The sequence below is a fragment of the Mus musculus genome, chromosome 1 (genome assembly GCF_000001635.26).
Source record: "Mus musculus strain C57BL/6J chromosome 1, GRCm38.p6 C57BL/6J".
Lineage (NCBI taxonomy): Eukaryota > Metazoa > Chordata > Mammalia > Rodentia > Muridae > Mus > Mus musculus.
Window position 1 is genome coordinate 178,461,721 of NC_000067.6, and position 27,781 is coordinate 178,489,501.

Below are 27,781 nucleotides of genomic sequence, written 5' to 3' on the forward strand. Positions count from 1 at the left end.
CTATGAATGGAACATCCAAGAATCCAGTAGGTCCAGTCCATCAGGCTGGATGTCTCAGTTGGTCTTTCAGTCTATGCCAGAATCCCAAAGAAGTGGGCTCTAATGCCAGCAATGGAATGGACTTGCTAGCAAGGTTGAGAGCAAGCAGGCAAAAAGAGAGCTTCCTTCTCCCATGTCCCTTATGTTTGCTGCCCAGCAGAACATGTGGTCCACATAAAAGTAGGTCTTCCCACCTCAAAAGATGTGGATTAAAGTTCTAGCTTCCTAAATCAAAGATCCAGATTAAAAGTGTATCTTCCCAGTTCAAATGATTACAAAAAACAAACAACAACAAAAAACTCATCACAGATGTGCCCAGCCATTTGGGTTTTAGTTAATTCTGGGTATAGTCAAGTTGATAATCAAGAATAGCATCGTACTTCAGTTTTTGGTTTTCTCGTAGCTTCTGTGATTAAACAGCTTCACATGGTTTCCATTACTTGGGCCAGAGAGAGCTGGCTGGCACATCAGCCTGTAGACGTTAATCAGCGCAGGTTTGTGTACCCAGTGATCTAGTGAACCTCCCTGAAATGGAAACTTAAGCATTCTTTGAGAAGTCAGTTGGATGGTGTTTTGCTGGGACAAACATGTGAGGGAATGTTTAGCTGAAGTGGACACAGGTGAAAGGCTAAGGCAGACTTGTGAAGGAACATTTAGCTGAAGCAGACACATGAGAAAGAGTGTTTTGGTAAAGCAAGCATGTGAAAGGACACGTGATGAAGGATTCTTTGATAATGACGTGCATGTATTGGTCTGCCTTACATTGTATAGTTGAGCTACATTTGTCAGGACTCCATAGAGAGAAATGAGCCAAAAAACTTCTGGTGGTGTGCTGCAGTTTCTTGCTGCTTTTGTGGACTTGGGCTGATTAGCAGAGTGATGTCAGCTGAGACAGACACGCATGCTGAGGTCACGTGATGTTTGGAGGGCATACATAGGACTCGACAGACAGTGATGGAGGCAGAGCTAGGCTTGTTTATAGAACTAGTATGCAATGCTTGTGGATCTCTCATCTTCGAGTGAGATATAGCCAAGAACTTCTGGCATTCCTGCTGGTCCCTCCTGCTGCTGACTTGTGCCAAGGTTGAGGCCTGGCTGTCTCTGCTGTGTAGTGCTACTCTTCTGATTCATGTTTGCTATCCCAACTCTACCGAACTGGACTGCCGATGTATCCCTGAGGTGTTTGCGAGTGGATCAAGCTGCCACTGCTAACTTGTGAACTGAACTGATTTCCAGACAACACAGATGGAAGTTGCTCCAAAGAACCTTTCTAAATAGGTCTATTTTCCCTGTATCCTTTCTTTCCCACTACCTCTGGTGGGTGGTGGGCTAAAATGGAAGTTAAAGCATTTAAAGTAGGTGCTTCAGGGCTGGAGAGATGGCTCAGTGATTAAGAGCACTGACTTCTCTTCCAGAGGTCCTGCGTTCAATTCCCAGCAACCACATAGTGGCTCATAACCATCTCTAAATGGGATCCAATGCCCTCTTCTGGTGTGTCTGAAGACAGCTACAGTGTACTCATATAAATAAAAATAAATAAATCTTTTTTTTTTAAAACTAGGCACTTCAAAAAATTAAAGTTACACTTCCCTGACAAGGAGAGCATCTTGGAGCTGAGCGCTGCTTAGGCTGTTTTCAGCAGCATGTCCCTGATGTCCCTGATGCCCTGAGTGGACAGTATGTTGTTCCTCTACCATCTTCCAAGGGACATAATCTGGCTCATGCATATCTGTCCCAGTCAGTCCATGCTAAGGAGAAAATGGACCTTTCTGTTTCATGTGCTGTTTAGTTATCAGTTATTTATTCCAGGTCCCTGAGAACCACCCTGGTAGCAAGTCTTTCCCACTTGGGTTCCTTGCCAGAGGGGAGGGCCCTGTGTCATGGGAAGCACCTGAGGCAATATTACTTCCCCAGTCTTGTATTTTAGCCCTCTGTTCACCATGACACTTGCCTCCTAGTCACACTAGCTGGTTTCATTTCTCCCTTCAGCATGCACTTACTTTCTTCCCCTGCTAGGCCCAGTGCCTCCCCAGCTGGGTTATGCTGGAGTTTAACTCAATTTCTCAGTCTACCTTGTAGGAGAGATGTGGCAGTTCCCAAGGGGTGCCTGTTGCCCAGGGTGAGTCTTCTGCAGCACGACAGTGCCACCTACTGTTAGAAAGGGATGGGTGCACGCCTAGAGCCTCCAGAGAATTTGCCTAGTCAGCATCATGAAAGGGGCCTGCAGCTTGGTTTCTCTAACATGGCCACATGCCAGGCCTTTGCAGCCAGGACTCTGGCCATAAGAACCTGTTTTGCCAGATGATGTAAATGCCTCTTTAACTGTTGCATTTTCTATTTCAGGGATGCTAAACTGGAGTGCATGTGCCTTTCCACAGCCTGGTTTTGTTGTTGTTGTTGTTGTTTGTTGTTTGTTGTTTGTTTTTGAAGCCTTGGCTAAGGATGGTCTATAAGTTACTTTTCTTCTTGTCGTGACAAAATACCTAACAATAACAGCCTGAGGAAGGACAGGCTCATTTGGTGCACAGTTGGAGTCCATCGTGGAAGGGGATGAAGGTGGCAGGAACATGTGACAGCTGGTCACATTACCCCCAGCCTCCTTGTCCCTTTGATGCCGCCCACCCTTAGGGTGGGTCTTCCTTCTTTGATTAACCCTTTCTGGAAGCACTCTGATAGACACACCCACAGGGGCGTTTCCAAGATGATTTCTAATATTTGGTTATGAGCTGTTAACTGCTGAACTATCACCTGTCTTCCAGTGTGATTCTTAATACAAGCAAGTTGACTTTGATGATTAAGCATCAGTGATGGTTTAATGTTTTTAAAATGTCCTAAAAAATAAAGATATGCATCAAAAATTTTGTATATCCAACAGTACTAAGTTATTTATTACCCCTCTTCATGGAATTATACCACTTCTGTTTAATTGATGTATGACAGAGTCTGCCTTTTACTCTAAGAGGCAAGTGCTTCTTTATAGGCTGCCAGGGAGCCATGTGGCCTTAACATCTAGCAACTGCTTAACAAAACCCCAGTTTCTCCTTCTCCCACAGGCCTCAGTACCACTTGTAAATGCTGCTGCTTTATAACATTGTTCTTCCCTTCTTGTCAGGATGCTGACATGTCGGTTCCTGCAAGAATGATCCTCTCTATAGCATGTTCTCAGTTACCTCTCATAAAAATTTTATCACTGGACTTCCAGAGACAGATAATCTGTGTCCACAGCACTACATCCCACTTTGGCCTATAAAGCAACGAGTCAGCCTTACTTAGAAGGCCATCTCACTGCCCGTATCCTTTATGTCCCTTTGGATGTCATGTGTGGTCCTGTGGATACTCTAAGAAGCTAACACTAAGCTATAGACATTCAAGAGACTTGGTGGGACTGCCAGAGCCAGAGGAGGTGGGAGAATGTCAGCATGCAGTAGAGCTTGTCTGGTGATATTTCTTAGAAACAGAGGTTAAATAGAAAAACATTTTCACAGGAGCCATTTGTGGTGGTTTGAATGAGAATGGCCCAATAGGCTCATTTATTTGAATGTCTGGTTCTCAGTTGATAGACTATTTAGGAAGGTTAGGAGGTATGTCCTTGTTGGAGAAGGTATGTCATAGGGGCATGGAGGTGAGTTTTGAAACCTGTGCTAGATCCAGTTTCTCTCCCTGCCTGCAACTTGGGATCAGATGTGAGCTCTTAGCTAGTGCTCCAGCTCCATGCCTCCTGCCTGCCGCTGTTCCCCACCATGAGGATCATGGACTAACCCTATGGAACTGTAAGCAAGCCTCCAATTAAATGCTTCTTTTCTAAGTTTCTTGGTCAAGGTGTCTCCTCGTAGCAATAGAATAGTAACTATGACAGTATTGCTGTTACCCAGAGGAGCTGTGATGGGAACTGGGTGTCAAATGTGCAGAACACCATGATCAGGAGTCAGCCATGCTTAGTTTTTGTTTCTAAGCTCAGTTGGCCTTACATTCTGGATTTTAGGATTAGGTTAAAGTACATCTACTTAGGAATACAGGGAAGGCTGTGCCATCACCAAGGAGAACCACAGGAGAGTGAGCAGAAGCTGTTCAGCACGTGTTAAAGATGCGCCAGTGATGACTTGGGTCAGGCTTTTTCCAGAATCCTGATCTTGGATAAAATGATGGCATCATAGCAGGGGTTGTAATACTGATGGTCCTCAGTGCAGCCATGTCCTTAGTAAAACCCTCTAGTGTGGGTGCTTAGCCTCTGCATGTGCTACACAGTTGTCAGGAGGGGTTTCTGGGAACTGCTCTTTCCCCTCTAGACTCTGTATTATTTCTCATTTCTTTCATATTTGACACATTCTTTGATAACTTCTTAGAAAGGAGGTAATATTTTTGAGACTTCTTTATTTTTTAATTTTTTTATTGCTGGGGATAGAATTTTGTTAAGAGTTTGGGGCTAGGCTTGGTGGTACAGGCCTGTAATTCTAGTTAATCAGGAGGCTGAGGCAGAAGGATTTCAAGTTTAAGGCTGCATGGATCACAGAGTGAATTTAGAGTCTCAAAAAATTATAAGAACTAAAACCAAAAAGGGCTGAGGGTATAGTCCAGAATGAAGTACTTGCCAATACACCTGAAGCTTTAGGTTTAGTCCTTAGTACTGCAAACCATCCAGCCAGCCAGCCAGCCAGCCAGCCAGCCAGCCAACCAAACATCAATACACAGCAAGCACTGTGTGTTGTTAGACTCCTGGTGATGCTGTTGAGATAGTCTGGATCCATCCTTTGTATGTGATTTCCTTCCTTCCTTCCTTCCTTCCTTCCTTCCTTCCTTCCTTCCTTCCTTCCTTCCTTCCTTCCTTCCTTTTTCTTTTTAGATTTGTTATTATATGTAAGTATACTATAGCTGTCTTCTCATTACAGATGGTTGTGAGCCACCATGTGGTTGCTGGGATTTGAACTCAGGACCTTTGGAAGAGCAGTCAGTGCTCTTAACCACTGAGCCATCTCTCCAGTCCCAGTGATTTCTTAATTAAAAGTTCCTGTCTGGAGGAGAGGACTGCTTTTCTTCTCTTTGTCTTTAGAAATTGAAATTTCATAATGGTTTGTCTGGATGTAGATGCACTTTCATTTGTATTAAGGACCTGGTGGCCTTCAAACCAGTGACTTACATCCCTTTGCTGCAGAAAAAGGCCTTGCAGCTATGGCGTTGATTTTTATGTACCTGTTTTCCTTCTTGTTATCTCTTAGAATTCTTCAGGTCATTTGTGTGCTTCCAGACTGTTCCATCTCTGTCTTCTCTCTGCAGCCTTCCTAGCTTACTCTTGTAATGTTTTTACTGAGTTTCTTGCTTCTGATGGCATGGGTTTCCAGGCACTTGTTTTGTTCTTGGATTCATGTTCTTCTTTCCTGTCTCCCAGAGTTCTCTGTGTAGGATCCTTTTTCTTCATGTTGATCTCTACGTCTGTTTTGGTTGTTTATTTTGTGAGAAGATTTTCTTGAATGTTAATGAACTAATGAGATCATAGCTCAAACATAGTTCTAGTCAACTTTTTAAAATTGAGAATAGACTTTTTTATGCAATATATTCTGATATGGTTTTCTGTCCCCCAATTCTTCCCAGATCACCACCTCCCCTCCTATTCAAAACTCACACCCTTTCTCTCTTAGAAAACTAACAGGCTTATACAATGAAAAATAAAGTAAAATAAAATAAACAAACAGAAGAAAAACACCCAAAGAAAAAGCACAAGAAACATTTATAGATGCAGAGATACACATGCTCAACACACAGGAATCCCAAACCCACAGAACTGGGAAACCATAATATATACACAAAAGACTTGTCAGGTAAGTGGAAGGCAGGCAGGCAGGCCCTAACAAAGCACTATGAGACAAAGAATGTCCAGAGATGCCCTTGAGTTTGCTTGTGTTGTACTGCTGGGCACGGGGCCTGGCCTTAAGAGTGGTCCATTTCCCCAGACTCTAGCATCATACAAACAGAACGAAGCAACAGTAAACAGCGAGGCAAGGCCACACTTCCGAAGAAGCAGGTTTGTGTGGTTAGTGAGGTGTACTCACGCCTGGAGCTTCTACACGGAGCCCTCTAAGAAAGGTCTCATTGCACAGCATAGGAGCAGAAGGGTTTGTATTCTGGGTAGTGTTACTGTTATCATCAACTCTCAGGGTTCACAAAGCAGTCATATCCTATCTCATAAAACTCACACTGCTTCATCAGGTAGACATTAAACAACTCACAGTGAGTCAAATAAGATAGATCTTAATTGTTCTTGTTATAGAAAAAAACGGAAATCAGCGAGGTGATAAATATGCTAATTACCTGAGTTGTAGTAATAATTTCACTTTATATGGATATTAAAGCATCTATTTGTATTTTACTCTATATGTATAATTTCACTCTATATGTATATTAAAGTATTCATTAAATATGTATAATTTTAGTTTGTCAATCTTGCCTCAATAAAATATCTAAAGAATTTAAAGCAATAGGAATGCAGGTGAAAATTCTTTTATTATCTTTGCAACTTTCTGTTAAAAACTATACTAAAATAAAATTAATTATTTGAATATAAAATCATTTATAATAAAATAGTTCTTGTCACTCATGAAACATTCCATGAATGTCGTATTTAGAATAGTCATGTTTTAAATGTCATTGCTTACCTACATTTAGAGAAATATAGATATGGCCTCTAGAGGGCAGTGTCGAGTCATGGAAAGAATTTTAGATTTTCAAAATGGACTAAGAAACATTTAAAATGGACTGAAAAATTGTGTGCATGTGCTTATGTGCATGTATATATGTGTGGTGTGTTTGGGCATGCACATGTATGCCATGGTGGACATATGAAGGTCAGAGGACAACTTTGTGGAGTCTGTTCCTTTCTCTCTACCTTTCCTGGGGTTTTGGGACTGAACTCCAGTTACCAGCCTTTTGCAGTAAATGTTGTCGCCCTCAGAGTCCCTTATCAGCCCTTTTCTTACTTTTAAATTGTAAAGTGCACGCGCGCGTGTACGTGTGTGTGTGTGTGTGTGTGTGTGTGCATGCATGTGTGTGTGTGTGTGCGTTTGTGCGTATGTGTGTGTGCTTGTCTGTGTGTGTATGTATAATCCTTTCTCTTTAAACTGAAGAAGATTTATGTTAGACATGATGGCAAAAACTTATAATATCAACCTAGAGATGCTTGGGCAGGAGGATTAAGAGTTTTAAGGCAAGCCTAGGTAACATAGCAGGACTCTATCTAAAAAAGAAAAGAAAAGAAAAACTTTATACCTGCTTTTGCTATTCTGATTGTTTAGAGCTTGTCTCTAACATTCACCACTAATGTGGTGATTTGAATAAGAATGGTCCTAATAGTTTCATATATATGAAAGTTTAGTTACTAGGGAGTGGAACTGTTTGAAAGGATTTGAAGGATTTGAAGGAGGTGTGGTCTTGGAGACAGTATGTCATTGAAGGTGACATGCCAAGCCCAGAGAGTGTGTGTGTGCTCTCTCCTCTCTCCCTCCCTCTCTTCTTCCCTTCCCTTCTCTCTCCCCCTCCCCCTCCCCCTCCCTGTGGATCATGTTGTAGCTTAGCTACTTCTCCGGTATTTGCCTATATATTGCCATGCTCTCCACTATGATGATAATGGACTAACCTCTGAAACTGTAAGCAAGTCTCAATTAAATGCTTTCTTTTGTAAGAGTTTCCATCTCTTCACAGCAATAGAACAATAAGACAGTTTAAAAAACTTTAAAAAAAAATCTCAAAAATCATCTGTAGAGTTTTAACCTTAATGTTCTCATCACCGAGGGCTTGTTAGTGATGAGAGACCCAGGGAGGTGCATAAGGAACATATTATATGTCATTTGTCAGCTCTAATATAATTCAGATGGAGTTACAGAACTGCACTTTGGAATACTAAAGTTAGTAGGTTGATGAAGCTCTGTTGTAAGATAAAGGATTTGATTTTGTAAAGGTAGCTGTCGTCTGTTCTAGAGCTGTTTAGGGGACATAGAAGGATTAGCGGACATGAAAACAATTGTCCTACTCTGGAACAATTTCTGAAGGAATAAGAAGGGAAAATCAAGCTGTTAATTTTAATATTTTCACTGTGTGCTAGTGAGATGCTTGATCCTGAGTCCTATCCTTCCACATGGTGGAAAGAGGGAACTGACTCCTGCAAATTGTCCTCTGACCTCCTTATTCCGTGGCACAAGTATGCCCACACTCACACATATACATGATAAATAAATGTAAACAAATTATTGCTCTATAAATGATCTTCTGGGACAGACTCTTTTTATTTGTTTGAGATTATAATTACATCATTTCCCCTTCTTTCCTCTCTCTAAAGTTTAGAGTCTTAAACACTTCATGTACCCAACCCTTTCTCTCTAAGTTTATGACCTCTTTGTCTTTAATTGTTGTTACATACATATGCTTTCCTAAATATATAAATACAGTGCATATGATGTTACTGGCATGCATGTTTCAGGCCTGACCACCTGACCATGTGGTATTGGGTAAGCAGTTAGCATGTTCTTCCCTGGATGCCCATTTCTCCCATTTTCAGCATCTCTCAGTTACCTGTGTATGTGAGAAAATAGAACTTTCTTCAAACAGTACATTTTGATTATGATTTGTGGTTCCCTGATTCCTCTCAGATCCTCTGCACCCCCCCCCCCTTTTACCTCATTTGGCACTCCTTTCTTTCTCTCTTTCCTTAGAAAACAAATGGGCATCTAAAAATTATAATAAAAACAAAAAACAATCAGAAATTGTAATATATATATATATATATATATATATATATATATATATATATATATATATGACCTGTAAGGTTAAAAAAAAAAGAAACTTCCCAAAATGCCATTGAGTTCGTTTTGTGTTGGCCATCTACTGCTGGGCATGGAGCCCATCCTTAAGAGAGGTTTGTATCTCCAGTGAGACTCCATTGAACAAAACTCATTTTTCATTTGTGAGTGGTTATCAGTTAGAGATGTGTATAAGTTAGGGATGGGTGCTGTGTCCACTTCCCCTCTCAGCACAAGACCCCATCTGGCTTAGATCCACACAGGCCCTGTGCAACTGCCGTAGTCTCTGAGTTCATATGTGTGTCAGCCCTGCTGTGTTTAGAGGGCCTTGTTGCCTTGGTGGCCTCCATCTCCTCTGGCTCATACACTCCTCCTGCCTCCTTTTTAGCAGAGTTCCCTGAGCCCTGAAGAGAGAGATTTGATGGAGACATTCCACTTAGGACTGCGTGTTCCAAGGTCTCTCACTGTCTGCACATTGTCTAGTTGTGGTTCTCTGTTTGTTCCTATCTACTCCAGAAGGGTGCTTCTCTAACGATGGTTGAGCAAGGCACTGATCTGTGAGGGTGGCAGAATGTCATTAGGTGCCTGTAGTGCTTTGTCTAGGGTTGAGGCTTCTTCAACTTTGTCTCTTCCATGTTAGCATATCTGTTGGTGTTGTCCTTGCTCAGGTCATGTGTAGGCAGCCATGTTGGTGAAACTTCATGAGTATAGTGTCTCTGAAGTTTCTAGGAGACACAAGAGATTGACTTTTACAAAGTCTGCTCCAAGGATTAAACCACAGAGTCCATAAACACTCTACCATTGAGCTGCACCTGTGCCAGATATTTAATTTTTAAGTTTCTGTGTGTTGGGTTTTCAGACTATTGCCCAAGTACAACACAGCTGCATTAACATGAATTGTCAAACTGCTCACCTCAGCCCTTAGAGGGTTCTAAAGAAATTGTTCACATACTGATGGTGTCTTAGTCAGGGTTTCTATTCCTGCACAAACATCATGACCAAGAAGCAAGTTGGGGAGGAAAGGGTTTATTCGGCTTACACTTCCATACTGCTGTTCATCACCAAGGAAGCCAGGACTGGAACTCAAGCAGGTCAGGAAGCAGGAGCTGATGCAGAGGCCATGGAGGGATGTTCTTTACTGGCTTGCCTCCCCTGGCTTGCTCAGCCTGCTCTCTTATGGAACCCAAGACTACCAGCCCAGAGATGGTCCCACCCACAAAGGGCCTTTCCCCCTTGATCACTAATTGAGAAAATGCCTTAGAGTTGGATCTCATGGAGGCATTTCCTCAACTGAAGCTCCTTTCTCTGTGATAACCCCAGCTGTGTCAAGTTGACACAAAACTAGCCAGTACAATTGACCCCTTGTCAACTTGACACACAAACACATCACTAGTAAGCCTCAACCCTTAATTTCTTATTCACCCCCAAGATCTAAACAACATTAAAAGTCCCACAGTCTTTAATATTAAAAGTCAATCCCTTTAAAATGTCCAATATCTTCTAAAATCCAAAGTCTTTTTACAATTAAAAGTCTCTTAACTGTGGGCTCCACTAAAACAGTTTCTTCCTTCAAGAGGGAAAATATCAGGGCACAGTCACAATCAAAAGCAAAAGTCAATCTCCAACCGTCCAATGTCTGGGATCCAACTCACGATCTTCTGGGCTCCTCCAAGGGCTTGGGTCACTTCTCCAGCCATGCCCTTTGTAGCACACGCGTCATCCTCTAGGCTCCAGATGCCTGTAATCCACTGCTGCTGCTGCTCTTGGTGGTCATCTCATGGTACTGGCATCTCCAAAACACTGCATGACCCCTTCAGTCCTGGGCCATCAATTGCAACTGAGGCTGCACTTTCACCAATGGCCTTCCATGGCCTCTCACAGTGCCAAGCCTCAGCTGCTCTGCTCAACTCCTTCATGCCTTCAAAACCAGTACCACCTGGGTGACCCTTACACATTACCAAGTCCAGCCACAGCACAATGTACAACTTTGGCTATATCTGGAACACAGCCACTGTGCTCTCAGAAAACACTTCCCAGAAAATGTCACCTCAATGATGCTGGTCTCTTCTTAATCACCGCTAATTTCTTAGCTCCAGCTAACCAGCATCAATAGTCCCAGTAATGCAAAGTTTTTGCTTTAGTAGTTCTGGTATCTTGTTAATCACAGCTGATTCTTCAGCCCCAGCTAACCAGAACTACAGAATCTTCACAATCAAAACAGGAATGGCCCTGAAAAGAGTCTTTAATTTTCCCTCTGAAATTTCACAAGCCAGGCCTCCATCTTCTGCACTGTTCTCAACATTATCTTCCAAGCTCCTACAAAACATCTGACAGAGCTCTTAACAACGAATGGATCTTCAAGCCCAAAATTCCAAAGTCCTTCCACAGACCTCCCCAAAACATGGTCAGGTTGTCACAGGAATACCCCACTCTGCTGGTACCAGTTTGTCTTAGTCAGGGTTTCTATTCCTGCACAAACATCATGACCAAGAAGCAAGTTGGGGAGGAAAGGGTTTATTCGGCTTACACTTCCATACTGCTGTTCATCACCAAGGAAGCCAGGACTGGAACTCAAGCAGGTCAGGAAGCAGGAGCTGATGCAGAGGCCATGGAGGGATGTTCTTTACTGGCTTGCCTCCCCTGGCTTGCTCAGCCTGCTCTCTTATGGAACCCAAGACTACCAGCCCAGAGATGGTCCCACCCACAAAGGGCCTTTCCCCCTTGATCACTAATTGAGAAAATGCCTTAGAGTTGGATCTCATGGAGGCATTTCCTCAACTGAAGCTCCTTTCTCTGTGATAACCCCAGCTGTGTCAAGTTGACACAAAACTAGCCAGTACAGATGGGTACAGAAATTATGAAACATGATGTCTCTAGATAGGTTTGACTCTCTGATCCTGGAGTCTGAAGACTCTACTCATATGAGGTATGACTCTTAATATGAACATTAAAAAGAGTTGTCATTTGAATGGCAGGGCTTCCCACTTAATAGCAACTTATAGATTTATTTTTTGTTGAATCAATAAATCTCCTTAAAGCTCATCTGTTGAATTGGGATCTATGAGCCTTTTAATAGCATTTTTGAAAGAGAGTGCAAAATTTATAGCTCCTTATAAATTGCCTGACACGGAAGTTTAGGTCAATAGAGCTTTGTTAGTCAGTCTGTCATAGTTGAACTGCAGGTGAAAAGACCTGTTTCCTTCTCATCCTACAATGCTGGATACCAAAATCTCTCATTTTTAGATTCGTATTCTCTTACCTTAGAGTGGGCAGAACAAAGTTCTATTACTCAGGTAAGCACTTTATAAGTATAAGAATGATTTGAGATGTAGGTTGGTCCTTGAGATGTTGATTGGCAATCATTTGATCTTAGTCACTATTCTTCATTTCAAAGAAAAACAGTCAGAATTGGGGGTCATCCTAGACTTCTGTACCCCCTTATCCATAACATGTGACTGTAGTCAGCCCTGTCAAGTCTTCTCAAAGGTCTCCTGGATATAACATCTACTGCCCTCATGGCCTTCACTCCTGTCTGCACAATCTTTCTATATCTGAAGAAGCTGCCTCACCCACAACAGTGTTCTTTCCAATACACACCCACCCATGAGACTGTCAGTGATTTTACATTGTTCTCGGGATAACAGGGAATGGAAATCTTGTAAATGATAAGGCCTTGTCACTCTTCAGCATCACCTTGAAGAACTGAGCCTGTTGGAATCTGTACTCCAGCCTTAGTCTTCTTGTCCTTGAAAACCAGAGCAAACAGCACTTTCTTCAGTGACTTCCCTGATGCCCAGACCAGAGAAGTTTCCTGTGTTGTGTGCTCCTCTAGACCCACACTCCTTCTCCGCATGTTTGTACATATCCAGAATTAGACATTCAAGCCAGGGATGGTGGTTCAGGTCTGACATGCCACCATTTGTGGGGCTGCAGGAGGATCACTGCAAGTTTTAGGTCATCCTAAAAAGACAGGGTCTTTCCCTCAGTGAAACAGATTGGATACTTGGTATTGTTTGCTGTGTGTACATGCATGCACATGCCAGAGGTTAACTGTAAGTGATAATCCACTGTGCAATTACACACCTTGTTTTTAATGTGGGCGCCCGGGATTGAGTTCAGGTGCCCCTGGTTGCATGGCAAGCACAGCGCTATCCTCAGCTGCTAGTGCTGTGGTATTTTGAATTATATGTGTCTCTCCTAGCAAAAACAAGTGCCATGAGCACGATGCATGCCCCGAACCTCCTCATCAAATTCAACATTTGGCTCAGGGTTTGAAAAAAAAGTAGTTGCTTAATATATTTGTTGAGTGAATAAATGACTATTTTTAACTGTTTAGATAGAGGAAGAAGAACCCACTGGCTACATTCGATTTGAAAAATTTATTCCAGTGATGACCAGAGCCCTTGTAGAAAGAAGGTAAGGAAGGAAATCCAATTTTAAGGCAAATAATGACCAGAATGACACTAATGTGAAAACATTCTACTTGGCCAGACGCGCTGCCTCATGCCTGTGACTCTAGCACTTATGGGGATGAAGCAGGAGGATGGCAGCAAATTTCAGGATAGCCTTAGTTACATAGTCCAAGCCAGCCTGGACTACAGAATAAGATCCTGTTTCAAAAGAAAGCACTTGGATTTGCAGCTTTTATTCACCCAGCATGTGTCTCAGGTGGCTTCCTCTAGCCTTTCAGTGTACTTAAGGCTGGGTTAGGGATAAGCTTAGAAATACCAACCATGCTAGTATTTATTGATCTTAGCAAGGCATAATTACATAGCAAAGGAGCTACATAAAAGAACAACATTTAATTGTGAATTATCATTTTAAGATAAAAATTAACACCAGTTACTTTTCTAGTGTAAGTATAGCATTGGCTCACACACCACAGTTGATTGAGTGTAGAGGTTTTGGCTCTAAACAAGTTTCTTTTTATATCAATAAAATATTGCTAGTAGGTAATATCAAACATTCCTGGGGAGTAGGTACTGCTGACTTTCATATCCAGAAATCCAAAGAAATGTCATTGGGGGAAGTGCCATTAGCCTAAGATATTAGTAGCTTTTGTTTTGTTTTATGCAGTCATTTATCATAGAGACTGAGATAAATATGCTGATATTAACTGACTTTATTGTAAAATTACAGATACAGACCAGCTGCTGAAGATATCCTTTTGCGAGCTTTCGAGGTGGGTGAGCTCTACATTATTCATGTATATGTGATAAATTAATTCATCATATAGGATTTATTCAACAAGGACAATAAATGCTATCCACTTTCCTCAGGTTTTGGATCCAGCTAAACGCGGGTTTCTCACTAAGGATGAACTTGTCAAGTACATGACTGAGGAAGGTAGGAGGGCTTTATCTCTTTCTGCTTCTTCTTTCTTTTTTTTTTTAAAGATTTATTTTATTTATATGAGTACACTGTAGCTGTCCTTGGATGTACCAGAAGTGGGCAACGAGGGCTTTATCTCTTGTAAGGGTAATTTATGCAAAGATCAATACGTTTTAAAGATGCTTATTTTTTAAATCTCTTGTTTCTCTCTTTTTCTCTCTCTGTGTTATATGTGTGTGCATGTGTGTGCATGTGTGTGTCTCTCTCTGTGCATGTGCATGTGTGTGTGTGTCTGTGCATCTGGCCCCCTGTAGCTGGAGTTACATGGTAACTGAACTCAGGTTCACTGCAAGAGCATGGCGCCTTAATTGCTGAGCCATCTCTTCAGCCTCAATAAGTTTTTAACAATTATGCAAAATTTATAGGAAATGGTACTTCAAAAACAATTGTTTGGTTACATAGTTATTTATTATTTCTATTATTTTGGTTTAGTATTTGATTTTGAATAATAGAAGTATAATGATTACTTGCATAAATTGTGCTTACTTTATTTACTTAAAATATTTCCTGAATAAAAGATAAGCAGCTTAAAGAACATGAACTGTCAATCATAAACCAATGCCTTTTTAAATAGAAGATTTGAGTTAAAGTGTATAATTTTTTTTTTTTTTGGTTTTTCGAGACAGGGTTTCTCTGTGTAGCCCTGGCTGTCCTAGAACTCACTCTGTAGACCAGGCTGGCCTCGAACTCAGAAATCTGCTTGCCTCTGCCTCCCAAGTGCTGGGATTAAAGGCATGGACCACCACTGCCTGGCAAAAATTTCTTTTAAAAACCCTTTTTAGGTGGTAAGGTTGAAACAATATAGCCTAAATTGGATGTGAATTCACACAAAAGCTATTTTCTTATGATAATGGGACCTCCACCACGAATACCTATGTGTTTCCTTTAAACTCTGTCTTTTTAGGTCAGTCTATCTATGTATTCCCCTGACTGTAAGTGGCTTGTTGGGCAGTCATTAATGCTGTTGTCACCCCATCACTCCTGTAGTAAGGGAGGAGTTCTGCTTCCTCTGTTCAGGCTGAGTCCTGAGTGGTGCAGCTGTCACACATCACTTGAGAACATGGACATAGGCAGCAGTTTGACTCTATGTACCTGCTTTGGCCATTTTGACCCAATTCACCATTAGGGAACAGGAATGAGAGGGGAGAAATATGAAAATCATAGATGCCATTCAGGGTAGCGTACAGTGTTAAAATCATCTAAGCAGTTCACTTCAGTGTGTTATGACTTTCAAATCCTAAGGATGAAGGGACACAAACCCTAAATTATATTGTGTCACATAAAGTTAATAAAAACAGCCAAAGAGGTTCAGTAACTCCTACTGTGTGCCAATTGTGTATTTAGTGTTTTTACAGCACAGTGGGTGGTAAGGATACTGGAATCTGATGCCTTTCTTGAACATATTACAGTCTTATTAGGGAAGCAAAGGTAACATGTAAACTAGATAGATATGAGACATTAGAAAAAATAACTCTCAGAAGATCAGTGCAAGCTTAAACTAGCCTGGGAAGCTTAGCCTGGGAAGGCCATAGAGAAAATAGCTTCCTTGAGAAGATAGATCTGATTTTGTTTTGTTTTGTTTTTGCTTTACTTTTCGACAGGGTTACATTCTGTAACTCAGGTGAATCTGGCATTTCGTACACGTCCCAGGCTGACAGCAGACTCACAGCAGCTCTCCTGTTTCAGCCTCCTAGATGGGGTTACAGATGGGAGCCACTGTGCTTTGCTTGAGATTGAGGGCAGGCTTAATAAGATTTTATATGTTACAGCTCCCTCACATGCCATGGGTATCAACATACGAGTAGTAACAGTGGAGCTACGGATAAACCAATGGGTAGTTGAATGAAGACAGGCGGGGGACTGTTTGAGGGAAATGGATCAAGGAATAGGAACAAAATCTGGAAGGAAGGCAGCCAGGCATGTGGAAGAAGGTGAGCTCAGGCAGCCCTGGGGATCTTGTTGGCCCCAGTAGGAAAGGCATGGGGGTGGATGTCTTGGGGCTGAATTGTAGAGGCCTGCCCTTGAGTGTGGGTCATCCCTGGGTGGTAGAGAAGAGTCATTCAGTGTGGTGATACTGTGGGAAGTGGTTCTGGTGCTGGTCAGTTTATGGCTGAGTAAGGAAGCTTCAGGCAGGAGATGAGCTAGGGGCTCCTTGAACAATCCCAAGGCTCTCTGCCATGGCCTGGCCTGGCGTGAATGGGAAGAGGGAACTGTTGCCGTAAGACTATCACAGCACCCTGGGCCATGGCGACCAATAGAGGGCAGGGGACAAAGATGGGAGATGAGTATAAAGTAACACTAAGACTTGCCATGGCCCATGAGTATCATCATGACAGTAGTACTATTGGCTGAATCCGTGAACTTAGACACTGACTGCACTGTGTTTAGGGACAACAAGGCTGTGTGGTTCATAGGAAGGTCCTTTGTGAGAATTTTCAGGAAGGTGTATGTCTTAGCTAGGGTTTCTGTTACTGTGAAGAGACACCATGACCACAGCTACTTTTTTGTTTGTTTGTTTGTTTTGATTTTTGTTTTTCGAGACAGGGTTTCTCTGTGTAGCCCTGGCTGGTCTCGAACTCAGAAATCCGCCTGCCTCTGCCTCCCAAGTGCTGGGATTAAAGGTGTGCGCCACCACGCCTGGCTCACAGCAACTCTTATAAAGGAAAACATGTAATTAGTTCTGGTTTATACTTCAGAGGTTCAGTCCATTATCGTCATGGTGGGAACATGGCAGCATGCAGGTAGACATGGTGCTGGAGAAGGAGCTGAGAATTTTTTATCTGTATCTGCAGACAGAAGGAAGAGAATGAAACACACTGGCCACATTTGAGCATCTGAGACCTCAAAGTCAGCCCCTTGTAACCCACCTCCTGACAGTGCCACTCCCTGTGACCATGCATTCAAATACAAGTCTATGGGGGCCATTCCCATTCAAACAACACAGCATACATCCAGAGTTCTTGTACTTCCAGGGCAGTTGTGGCATGTCCTAATAGACAGAGCCTGCATCGGGGTTTTTTTTTTTTCCCCCGAGATCATAAATAGTTTCAGTTATTTATTCAACATTATTTAATTTTTTCCATGTTGTATGTGCCAGTACATTTGTTAGGTGCATGTAAGATGCACCATCATATCTTAATGTATCATCATTATTGTATATAGCATGGTCTTCTTCTAATTGTGCTTACCGTTGCTTAATTCAGGAAAATGGTTGATTGCTTAAGAAGTGATTTGTTTTGTTTTGTTTTGTTTTGTTTTGAGACAGGGTTTCTCTGTGTATCACTCTTTGTCTTGGAAGTCATTTTGTAGACCAGGCTGGCCTCGAACTCAGAGATCCACTTGCCTCTGCCTTCTGAATGTTGGGATTAAAGGTGTGTGCCACCAGGCCTGCCTGGCTAAGAAGTGACGTTTTTATTCTCAAAATTCTAAAAACTTTTTTAAGTACATACAAGTTTTGGGACTATAAAGTTACTTCTACAATCCTTTCATAGTATCTGCAGAGCAGTTAACACATCTTTAAGTTTGAGAATGCTCATTTTAAATGCCCAGGAGATTGTAAGGTAAACACCATAAAACATACTGAATCAAGTGCCTACAAGACAGAATCCATGTTAGTCCAGGATGTATATTGCATCAGAACGTATTTAGTAGCAGGGAAGATCTCAAGTCTTTTAAAAACAAATACATGTTGGGATGTGTCAGATGTTTGTGGAAGTGGTATTTGAATAACACATTTAATCCTTAAACCAAGCCCATGGGTGGAGAGTGTTACTATTGTCTGTACTGTGTAGACTGATAGAAAGGTTAAGCAACCTGCTCACCCTAAGCTAAGTCTAGCCTTAAGCTCACTATCTTCTTCACCCTGGGTGTTGGGACTGAAGTGGCACCCATTGTCAGCATCCCTTTGACACTTACATCCAGGTACATGTAGCAGTGGATTTAGTGTCTGTCATTTGTAGGGCAGCAGGGGTGGGGGAATAAAGGGAGCGGGAGAGAGCTAGTTCCAGTGCTCTGGGTGGGCAGACTCAGAGGACTGGGTGTCTGGTTGTGGGAAGCCACAGACCCCAGCCCGTGGGGAGTGGACAAGGGGCAGACCGAGGTCTCTGGGCTTCACAGAGGCCAGAGATAACAGGTTCTCAGTCTCGGGCATCCCAGACACCGCTGGACACTGTGGAAGAGCAGAGAACAAAGTGGAGGTCCCTGGGGTAGCTCAGTCACCCCCAGGGCTGAAGAGAGGAAAGGGCAGGGAGAGACGGGGCATTGGGTGGTTCCCATGCAGGCAAGCGTCTCTGGGAATGTGGCTCACTGTTCTGTCCCTTGTAGAGTTTTCTACTGGGTCTCCAGAGCAAGCCTTTCTCAACCAAAACAGGCGCCTTTCACGGCCCCACAGCCAGTCAGATAACAGCCAGAGTTTGCCACTTCAGCATTTCAGAGCATGAGTTTGAAGTTTGACTCTTGGACATGCCAGAACTCTGTCTCAGAACACAACAAGAAGAAAAAAACAAAATTTAAAGACAAAAGCCACACAGAGTCCCTATCTGCATAAGTTCTGTAATTGGTAGCTGAATCCTAACATAGGAAGTCCTGGAGACAGTGGGAAGTAACCTAGGCTCATAAGGAAAGCAACTCTCCTCAAGCCTTGGTGCTGTGTCTAGTGAGCACAAGACTTTCCCCAGACATCTGGTGATGGCCAGGATGCCCTGTCTTTTCCCTCAACACTGAGCATAGTTGTGTCTTAAACAGTCTGTAGCCTTTTCAATGTTCTCCTGAAGTTTGGGTCCTACCTTGTGAAGCCAGTTTCCAAGGTATCTTTCAGATGTTACCTGAGTCCAACTAAAGCCCAGATTTTCTCCCCAACTTCTGATTTCATTGCATCAACACAAGCCCAGATTGAAAGAAGGAGGACTTTCAGGATGCTTGACGAGTTTTGTCCATGGCAGGGTTAAGACAACGAGAGTGAGGCAGTCCTGATAGAGTAGTCAAGTGTCTGGTCTCTCTTCAGCAATAGCTAACTTTTAATTATTTCCCCATAGTTTTAATAAAGATAATAGTTATGCTCACTTATACAACTTTAGCTTCCAGCAAATACTTTTGCAATTTCAATCATTTTAGTTTAAGTGAATTAAACAACTATATTCATGGTGTTCTCCTGCTGCCTTGACTAAAGAGATGTATTCTGTAGGTCTCAGCAGGGCAACAAGTCTACAGCCTTGCAGATGTGTGGCAGCATGCATTTTGAACTCCTGGGTTCTCAAGTGTTGCTGTACAGCTCCAGTGAAGAAAAAACTGGACATAGTTGCAAGGCAGTATAGAGGACTAGTGGGGAGAGCAAAACCTCTGACTGTAAAATCATGCTATCCTTTCTTGTCTCTCCAGGTGAGCCTTTTTCCCAAGAGGAAATGGAAGAAATGTTGTCTGCTGCAATTGATCCCGAATCAAACACCATTAATTATAGGGACTACATAACAATGATGGTGGTAGATGAAAATTAAATGCTGCAAAGACTTCTTTTTTCTCCTTTTAAGACAACTGTAAACATTCAATTTCTAGTTGAAATGATAATTTGAAAATTTGTCCTAATTAATTTCACATTTTATTGTATAATTTCTACATTTAGTGCCTTATGACATAATTGTTTCAAGGTATTTTGTTTACTAGAGATGATCAGTTTAAAACATAAATTTATTTAGTATGACCAGATTTATGGAAGGACAAGTTAATTATTTCAAAGGAATTGTACAGTATTTTAATGTTAAATGTATCGTTGCTTATTTTCCACAACTAGGCCAATGATACATTGAAACTAATTAGAAAGTGAGATTGATCCTAACCCCCTAACATTTGCCATAGAAAGCTCTTGCAGGGCAGGATGGCCACAGACTAGATGTGAGTGGCAGCTTGGTGATGGCTGCCTTTCAGAGCAGCAGTAAACACTTCAGCAAGCAGAATATGGAGGGAGAGCGACCAGAATAACTATTAATAATTGATTTCTTATGAATGCCAATTACAAATCTCATTTGAGAGTCTAATAACTTTGAGTAAAATTGAAAATTGCTCATCCAGCATTTTGCCATTTATGGAATAGCTAAAGGAGGTGAGATAATTGGATCCAGAGAAAGGAAGACTGAATGAAAGCTGATAATGGCAACTTCTTTTTTTGCTCTTTAGAATTCTCACCTATTCAGAATATCTGTCATGGGAATATTGTCCTGGATACTGCGTGTATTCATCTGTTGTTACCAGAATGTAGTATCTGATAAGGGCTGACTCCAGAAGAAAGAGATTCATTTAGCTCACAGTTATAGATGGTCAAGGTCCAGGCAGCATTGTACAGGCTGAGCTAGGGCCACCCGTGTATGCATCTCACCAAGGTACAGCTAGCCAGACAGAAGCACAAGCAAGCAAGAGCAGAGAGGCTGGGAGGAGGGGTCAGGCCTGTTCCTTTTACAATAGTCCTCTCATAAGAATTACTTTCCAGGCTGGGGAGATGGCTCAATGGGTAAAGCATTTGCTGAGTATCATTAGATAATGTGGTGGAAGCTGGAGATGAAAGATGGATAAACCTCTAATTAATCAAGGTCACAGTTTAGTGAGGGAGTCTTGCAAGTAAGTCAATGAGCAACCACACATTCAGGGGACTGAAGGTTGCACAAAAGAAGCAAAAGAAGCCTGGTGGGATGAGGGTGCTTTCTGGTGGGCAGACTCAAAGAGGTAACACATGACTTACAAACTCAGTAGTTCTTAAGTTTTGACAAATAGTCATTCTTTGAGCAGTTTACTTCAGAGCATGTCAGCAGCAGGACAGCAGATCAAACCCCCAGAGGTGTCCTGAAACGCAAGAATCTGGGATTGAAAGTATGGTTGATAGATATTTGGAACCTGATGAGAGATGAGAGGTTGAAATAAGAACCATATCCTAAGAGATAATGAGCTAATTGGGGTTAAGGTTTCAGTGTTTGAACGTGAACTTTCTCTGAGAATCAGAGAGAAAGGAGCTGGAGTTGTAAATAGCCTGAGAAATACTTTGAAGGGTCAAGGCCAGAGGGAAGGAGACCAGCTGGTAGGCTGCTTCGTTGGCAGTGAGAGATGGGCTAGGGAAAGTCAAGCACAAATCCTAAGTGTCTGGCTTGAACACTTGGTAAATAATAATATCAGCCATTCAGATAAGATGCCCAAGGCTTAGGCTAATAGGCTTGACTGTGGTCATCTCCAGCTTGAAGAGCTGGTAGAAGATAAAAAGATCAAGTGGATAAATAAGGGGACATCTGCTAGAGACACAGGCTTTGAAGTTGTTAGCACACGGTGTTCTGGAAAGAAAATAAAAGATGACCAGGACAGAACTGGGAGTACAGAAGAGGACCCCTCAGAGCATGGGGAGAAGCCCTGAAAGGAGGAAAAGCTGAAGAAAGAGAATCCATGGCAGTAGAGTCTCTTAAGGAAGAAGGAACCAAGTCAGAAGTGGTAGAGTTGTGAGGTCGCTGATGATGAGGAAATCCCTCAGTTTCAGCACCAACACATCCACTGAGAACCTCTCTCAGGGCAGATTTGTGAAGTGGCAGGCAGGAGAGTTAGTGACTTCAGGAATAAACAGATGTGAGGAAGAGCCTGGAGGACACGTGTCGAGTGGTGAAGAGAGAGAAGGTAGAGGGGAGGGGTTTGGAAGATGTAAACGGTGCAAGAATGCTGCAAGCTTGTATTTCAAGAGTTGAGACATGGCAGAGGAGCAGAGGACACTCAGAGGGGCAGAGATCCAGGGCTACAAAGGTCTTGACCTTGGTCATGGACATGAACTAATGTATATAGTCCCTGCCTAGTGGCTTCTAGCTCTTATAACGTGTGACCTCTCTGCTTCTGCCTCCCTAGTGCTAGGATTCTAGGCCTGAACCTCTGCACCCAGTTATACTGTCTCTATGAATGAGAAGGAAGATAGTAGGTTATAGAGCTAGAGGAGATGATAGAAATCTGAAGGGCTTTGGGGCTTTGTGAGAAATGAGAGAGTTGGGGAATAATCTACAAAAGAATTTTCAAGGATTTTGTCCAGTAACACTGGCCCAGAAGCAAAATATGTAGAGTGTTGTAGTGAGTCAAGATGGTGAAATGAACAGACAAAAAAAAAAAAAAAAAAAAAAAAGATCAAGATTGATGAGTCAGCAGAAATGAGTGACCTTGATGGTCTGTAGGCAAAGGTGGGAGGGAAATCCAGCTAGGAGTAGACTTGCATGGAAGATTGTAAGACTCCAAAGGGCAAACAGTGTGTGGTGAGAAGGCCTGTCATTCCTGAGAACAATATGCTCTGCTTGCAGTTTGACTTCTCTGTACTATTACTGAGCATTTCTCTGTGTTATTATTAATTAGTAATAGTATACAGTGTATATACATCTCTCACTATCTGTCAGGCACTGTTAAGTGTTTTACTTAACCTACTCATTTAAAATTCCTGATGACCCAGTGAAGTAGTTACCATTACTATGAGGGAGTGGCAAAGAAGTTTTGTAACTATAAGGGACTGCATTAATCAGCCTTTGTAGGCTTTGTGATGCTGAATCTTCACCACAACAAAACTAATTTTTCATGTCAGCTGGGACTCTGCTTTGTGTGTCTTACTTTTTGTCACTTTTCTCATGAGTAGAATGGCTATATGTCCCCATTTGCCCTGGGTGGACCCAGCCTGCACCTGCTATTGCAATATAATCATTGACATTTCTCCGTTTTACTCCTATAATGCCTTTATTTGTATGATTCACATGTGGTTACCCCTTTCAGAAACTAAAGACAATGATAATGGAATCCCTGTTGCGGGCTGGACAGATGGCTCAGTGGGTAAAGGCGCATGATAAGCAAGGGTGAGGGTGTGGGTTCAATCTCCAGCACCCACATAAAAAGCTGGGTACCTGTTATCTTAGCACTGGGGAGGCAGATATAGGAAGATCCCTGGAACGTACTGGCTAACCAGCCTAATTGGTGAACCTCAGTCCCAGTAAGAGACATTGTCCCCAACATTGAGTGACTCCTGAGGAACACCTGAGTGTAACCTCTGGACAACACATGTGCATATACACCCTTAAAATATGACTGTGTACACCAGCACATATCAAACAGTCCTGGGAGGGTCTGTGAAAATAATAGTACCCCTTCCTTCAACAGTTTCACAAGGCAGACTTTCCTAGAACACTAAGGTTTTCTCCAGGGAAAGTCCAAGTGGGAAATTGACATGCCACTCACTGAACCATGGATACTGGGGTCCCCATCTGCAGATGAAGTGAGCCTTGAGCATTTAGGTAAGGGCTGGGGCCTTAGGGAGGGTGTGGTAATTCACAGTCAGGCTTTGTAATGGCGACACATGACAGACATGAGAAATACTTGTCAAAGTGGAAGTCTCCCCAGCTGCGAATCATGGTACAAACCAGTGTACCATGCAATCACAGAGCTTACACCAGTGCCTAATGCATGAGGTGTGCACTTGACTGGGTCATCCAAGCTGGCTCTGAGTATATAACTTGATAGCCAAGAGCTGCCTCATTCTCTTGCTTCAAGGAAAGGCTCATGTACAGAAGGTAGTGAAGAAGATGCCTTAACATCGGACCCCTGCTCCCACCTAGAACTTTTAAGTGTTCAGATTATTGTTTCACTCTACACCCTGTCTCCAGAGCACCCTCTTTGGTTGCCTTTTGGAGCTGTAATTTTTATTTTCAGCATCATTTTTTAAAGGTCACCAAAGAATGCAACACAAGACACCAAGGGAAGTGTGCTTTAGTCCTCTGTTGCAGAATAAATACCCATGTTTGCCAGAGGAGCGCTGTTGTCACTGTGCCAGGGGTTGGATACAGGGCCTAGTCTAGGCTAGACAAGGCTTCTACCTGTGAGTTACACCTGCACTCAATACTTTCCTTTATACCTTGGATGGGCGTTTTACCTCTTAACTCAACCCCCCTTGCCCAACCTATAAATTGGACCACAATGCTGTTTTCCTGGCATGAAGAACACTGGGCTCTTTGCAGAAAGTTTGTTTTCCTAGGACATCCGAGTCCTCTGGCTTCGTCAGGATCCCTGGCCCTGCATGCCTTCTGAGAGCTGCCTTCTCGGCTAGGGAAGCTACATGACTCAGGGCCTGTGTGTCTGGGGGTCACACTCTGATCCCACTTTGCCTATGATTCATTTGGGACCAGGCACCTCACTTGCTCTGCATGGCACCCTGGAAACGAGAGAGCCCAGGCTGAGACTCCTCCTTTGTAGGTACCAATAATCACAAGCCCCGTGGCTTAAGAGAGCCAAAAGGACTGTCTGAGATGACAGGCTAATTGGGAGTGTGACTGGTTGTCAAGGACAGCCTGTTTCTATGGACCAGAATATGTTTGGATTGTTCTTTCCTGTCTGTCTTCTTCTTTTCCTTTCTTTTTCTAACTCTTCCACATAAGAAAGCACCTTTTACACAGACATTTCTTGGAGACCATCATCATTATGCTACAGTGTGAATAAGCAGCCTCTTGGTCATGTACATTCAGACCTGTTCCAGACTCATGTTGTCTCCAGTATTTCTAAAAGTATTACTGTCAGTTTCTTGCTTCAGAAGCTCCTGGGGGGTGGGTGTTTGTTAGAAAGTAATTATGTAGGCAAGGATGATCAGATAGATCCTCAGAACAATTTCTGGAGGCATAGCTCCCAAATCTTCATTTGTAATGGACACTGAGGGAGAGGTTCAGGCACACTTAAATGCAAGAACCTCTACCCTGGGAAGAAGAATACACACAGGTGGGATTCGGAATTGGCCTTTGCCTTACAGAGCGTGTAACTGGCACAGACACCAATATTGCTGAGCTTCTGCATCTTCACATGGGGAGGGGAAAGAATTACCATGTAGGGCTGGTGTGATGATGGATATCATAAAGCGAGAATTCTTTAAAAGCTCTAATGGATGGAGTCAGTTATTTATAGAAAACCAGCTAGGCAGGCAGGGAGGGGGTGGAGTGGAGCTGGAGACCTGCTGCCTCGGTGCAAACAGCCGGAGTGTGGGAAAATAGGGAGCCGAAGGAAAATTCATCTGTGGGATGAGGGTGGTGCTGATGGAGCGATACCAAGAGGTTTGCTGTCATTGCACTATGAATGATCATCTGTTATGTTTGTGTTAAGGACTTGAAAGTAGGAGGGTTTAGAAGGCTTGCTCTCCCTCCCTCCCTCTCCCTCCTTCCCTCCATTTCTGTATTGCTATCAATCATAGTACATTTATAGCAGCGTGAGTCATTCACTTGATCTAATGAGAAAAGACATTCATTGGGGCTGGGGCTGGGGCTGGGGGTGCAGCTCACCTAGCATGCTAAGTCCTGGATTCCAACCCATGTAAACCAGGCATGGTGGGACATGCTTCCAATCCCAGTTCTTGGGGTTGCAGGGAGCTGGAAGACCAGAAGTTTATGTAGTGAGTTCTAGGCCAACCTAGGATACAAGAGACCTTCCTAACTCAAGAGAATAAAAGAACATAAAATCAGGATAGTATGTAATTCTCTGGTCCAAATATCAAATTTACCATGCTGTTTATAAGGTTTTCAACTAGTCAGAAAGAAGTTGTGAAAAGATTTACTGCTATTTGTGACATTTAAGTATGGGTTAAGTATCATGTCACTACCATGTAGCTTTAAAGCATGCCAAAGTTTGTTTCTATGTTTCAAATGCTAAGTATTTAAATGTCTTGCTATCTGTCATAGCTGTATTTCAGCTCTGGTTGCCCGTTCAGAGCCTGATGCTCATGCAGGCAAAGTTGATAATGATTGTGGAGGCAAATCTGTTTCTGGTAGTCTTCTTGATCCATGACTTTTACATTTCTTTTATTACTTATTAAGTCTGATTATACTATTATTATTAATCTTGTATCACAGCTGGCAAAGAGCTCACAGGAGTAGATTTATTAGCTTTGCCTTATACCCCTGGGCTGCACTCCCAGTACACTCCACCACTTTCTTAAAGCTGACTGTGCTTACAGTATCACTTTTGCCTTCATTCAAGGTTACTTTGAGAGAGTCTTTAGCCAATCACAATTTATTCAGGTTCTTCTCATCAAAACTAGACAATCTCTGTAAATTCTCCACTTATCTAGACATCACAGATTTAGTAGTTACGTGTCAGTAAGCAAGGTAAAGGATGAACAGGGGCGTGGACCCCATGGAGCTCCTATAGAGCATCTGCCCTGCCTTCCCTGAATGTGCATCTTTGACCCACAGCTCACTGGAGCTGTCAGCGAGACCTGATTCTGACATATAAGGTATATAAATAGAAACAGAGTCTAGTATTTTCTCTTGTGTTCCCCTGCAGGTTGGCACATGCCACTTTTTAGGCTCTCTTGGGAAATGGCTCTTTGGAATAAACAGTGTGAAGCTTAAAATGCTCTATAGATGGCTACAGTATTAACACTTGGCTCTATAACTTCTTCAGAGTATCACAGTGGGCCTGTCAGGGCTCTCAACAGACATGCAGGAAGCAAGGTGGACCTGAGGGAAGACACATGAGCAGAGGAAGGGCTGTCCACAGGGCTTCAAGCTTGTACTTGCAGAGGGCCATGTGGGGCAGGCTTGGGCCAGACTGGAGCCACAGGGCTATGGAGGGCAAAGCAACAGGGAACAAGAGTGTCCCAGTCACCATCTACATGGACCTGCCTGTCCCGTGCAGGCTGAGGACAGCCTTGCTTCTTAGCATCTGTTACAGATGGTAACTGGACCTCACCTGAGGATATCATTAGCAACCACATTCAACTGAAGGAGGAAATACTCTGGTAAGAAATCAGAGTCTTTGTGAGGAAGAGAAATAATAAACAAGTGTTTACTGCAGACCCAAACCACAGTGTTATTATGTAATCTGTTAGAAATTAATACAATGCAAACAGTTAACATGTTCATGTATACTTACCTAAAATGTAGTTTTTTGAGACAGTCTTCTGTGTAGCCCAGGCTAGCCTGGAACTTATGATTCTCCTGCCTCAGCCTTCTGAGATCAGATTATAGGTATGTACACTATCCTACCCCCACTCCCACCCCCACTTCAAAAGCTGAATTCTGATGTTACTGGAGCTTTTTAAAGACTCATGGCACTGTACTGAAGCATCTAATTGGATTGCTTTGGGAAGCATCAAATTTCAACCTGACTGTTTCCTCAGACAAGGACTTCTCTGATCACTGGGAAATAGGATCTCACAAGGCTTGTTTTCAGCAGAATCTGAATTTACAAGAGACATCATCTTTCAAAACAGTTACCACCAGGAGACAGTTAGTGCAATGAAGCCTCTGTGACACAGAAATGTTGCAAAAACTCATGTAAGAAAATGGGAAGTGTAGAATGCATATGCAAATATAGAGTCAAGAAGGGTCCTGAAAGGCTGAGCAGAGTGAGGGGCCAGCTGGCCATCTGCTCGATCAGCAGCTCGCAGGGTGGAGTCTCCTCATGGAACATTCACTGACTCCCATAGCGTGGCAGCTGCTCTGTTAGGCTCCAGGGAAAGACAAGCCTTGTGCTTGAGAGACTGCAGACTTAGGGAGAAGGCAGTAGGATACACACACCAAGCAGTACTTAGTTGTTCACAT

General features: G+C 42.7%; 1 protein-coding gene across 1 annotated transcript in view; it reads left to right on the forward strand.

Annotated features, from left to right (window-relative positions):
* Positions 1-22,793, forward strand: part of Efcab2 (EF-hand calcium binding domain 2) — a 78,496-nt gene extending 55,703 nt beyond the window's left edge. Inside the window, exons 4-7 of the mRNA NM_026626.3 lie at positions 13,162-13,241; positions 13,965-14,007; positions 14,105-14,171; positions 19,593-22,793. Of these exons, the coding sequence (NP_080902.1) occupies positions 13,162-13,241; positions 13,965-14,007; positions 14,105-14,171; positions 19,593-19,708 (306 nt within the window). The 3' untranslated portion in view covers positions 19,709-22,793. The remainder of the gene's footprint in view (positions 1-13,161; positions 13,242-13,964; positions 14,008-14,104; positions 14,172-19,592) is intronic.
* The last annotated feature ends 4,988 nt before the right edge of the window (positions 22,794-27,781 follow it).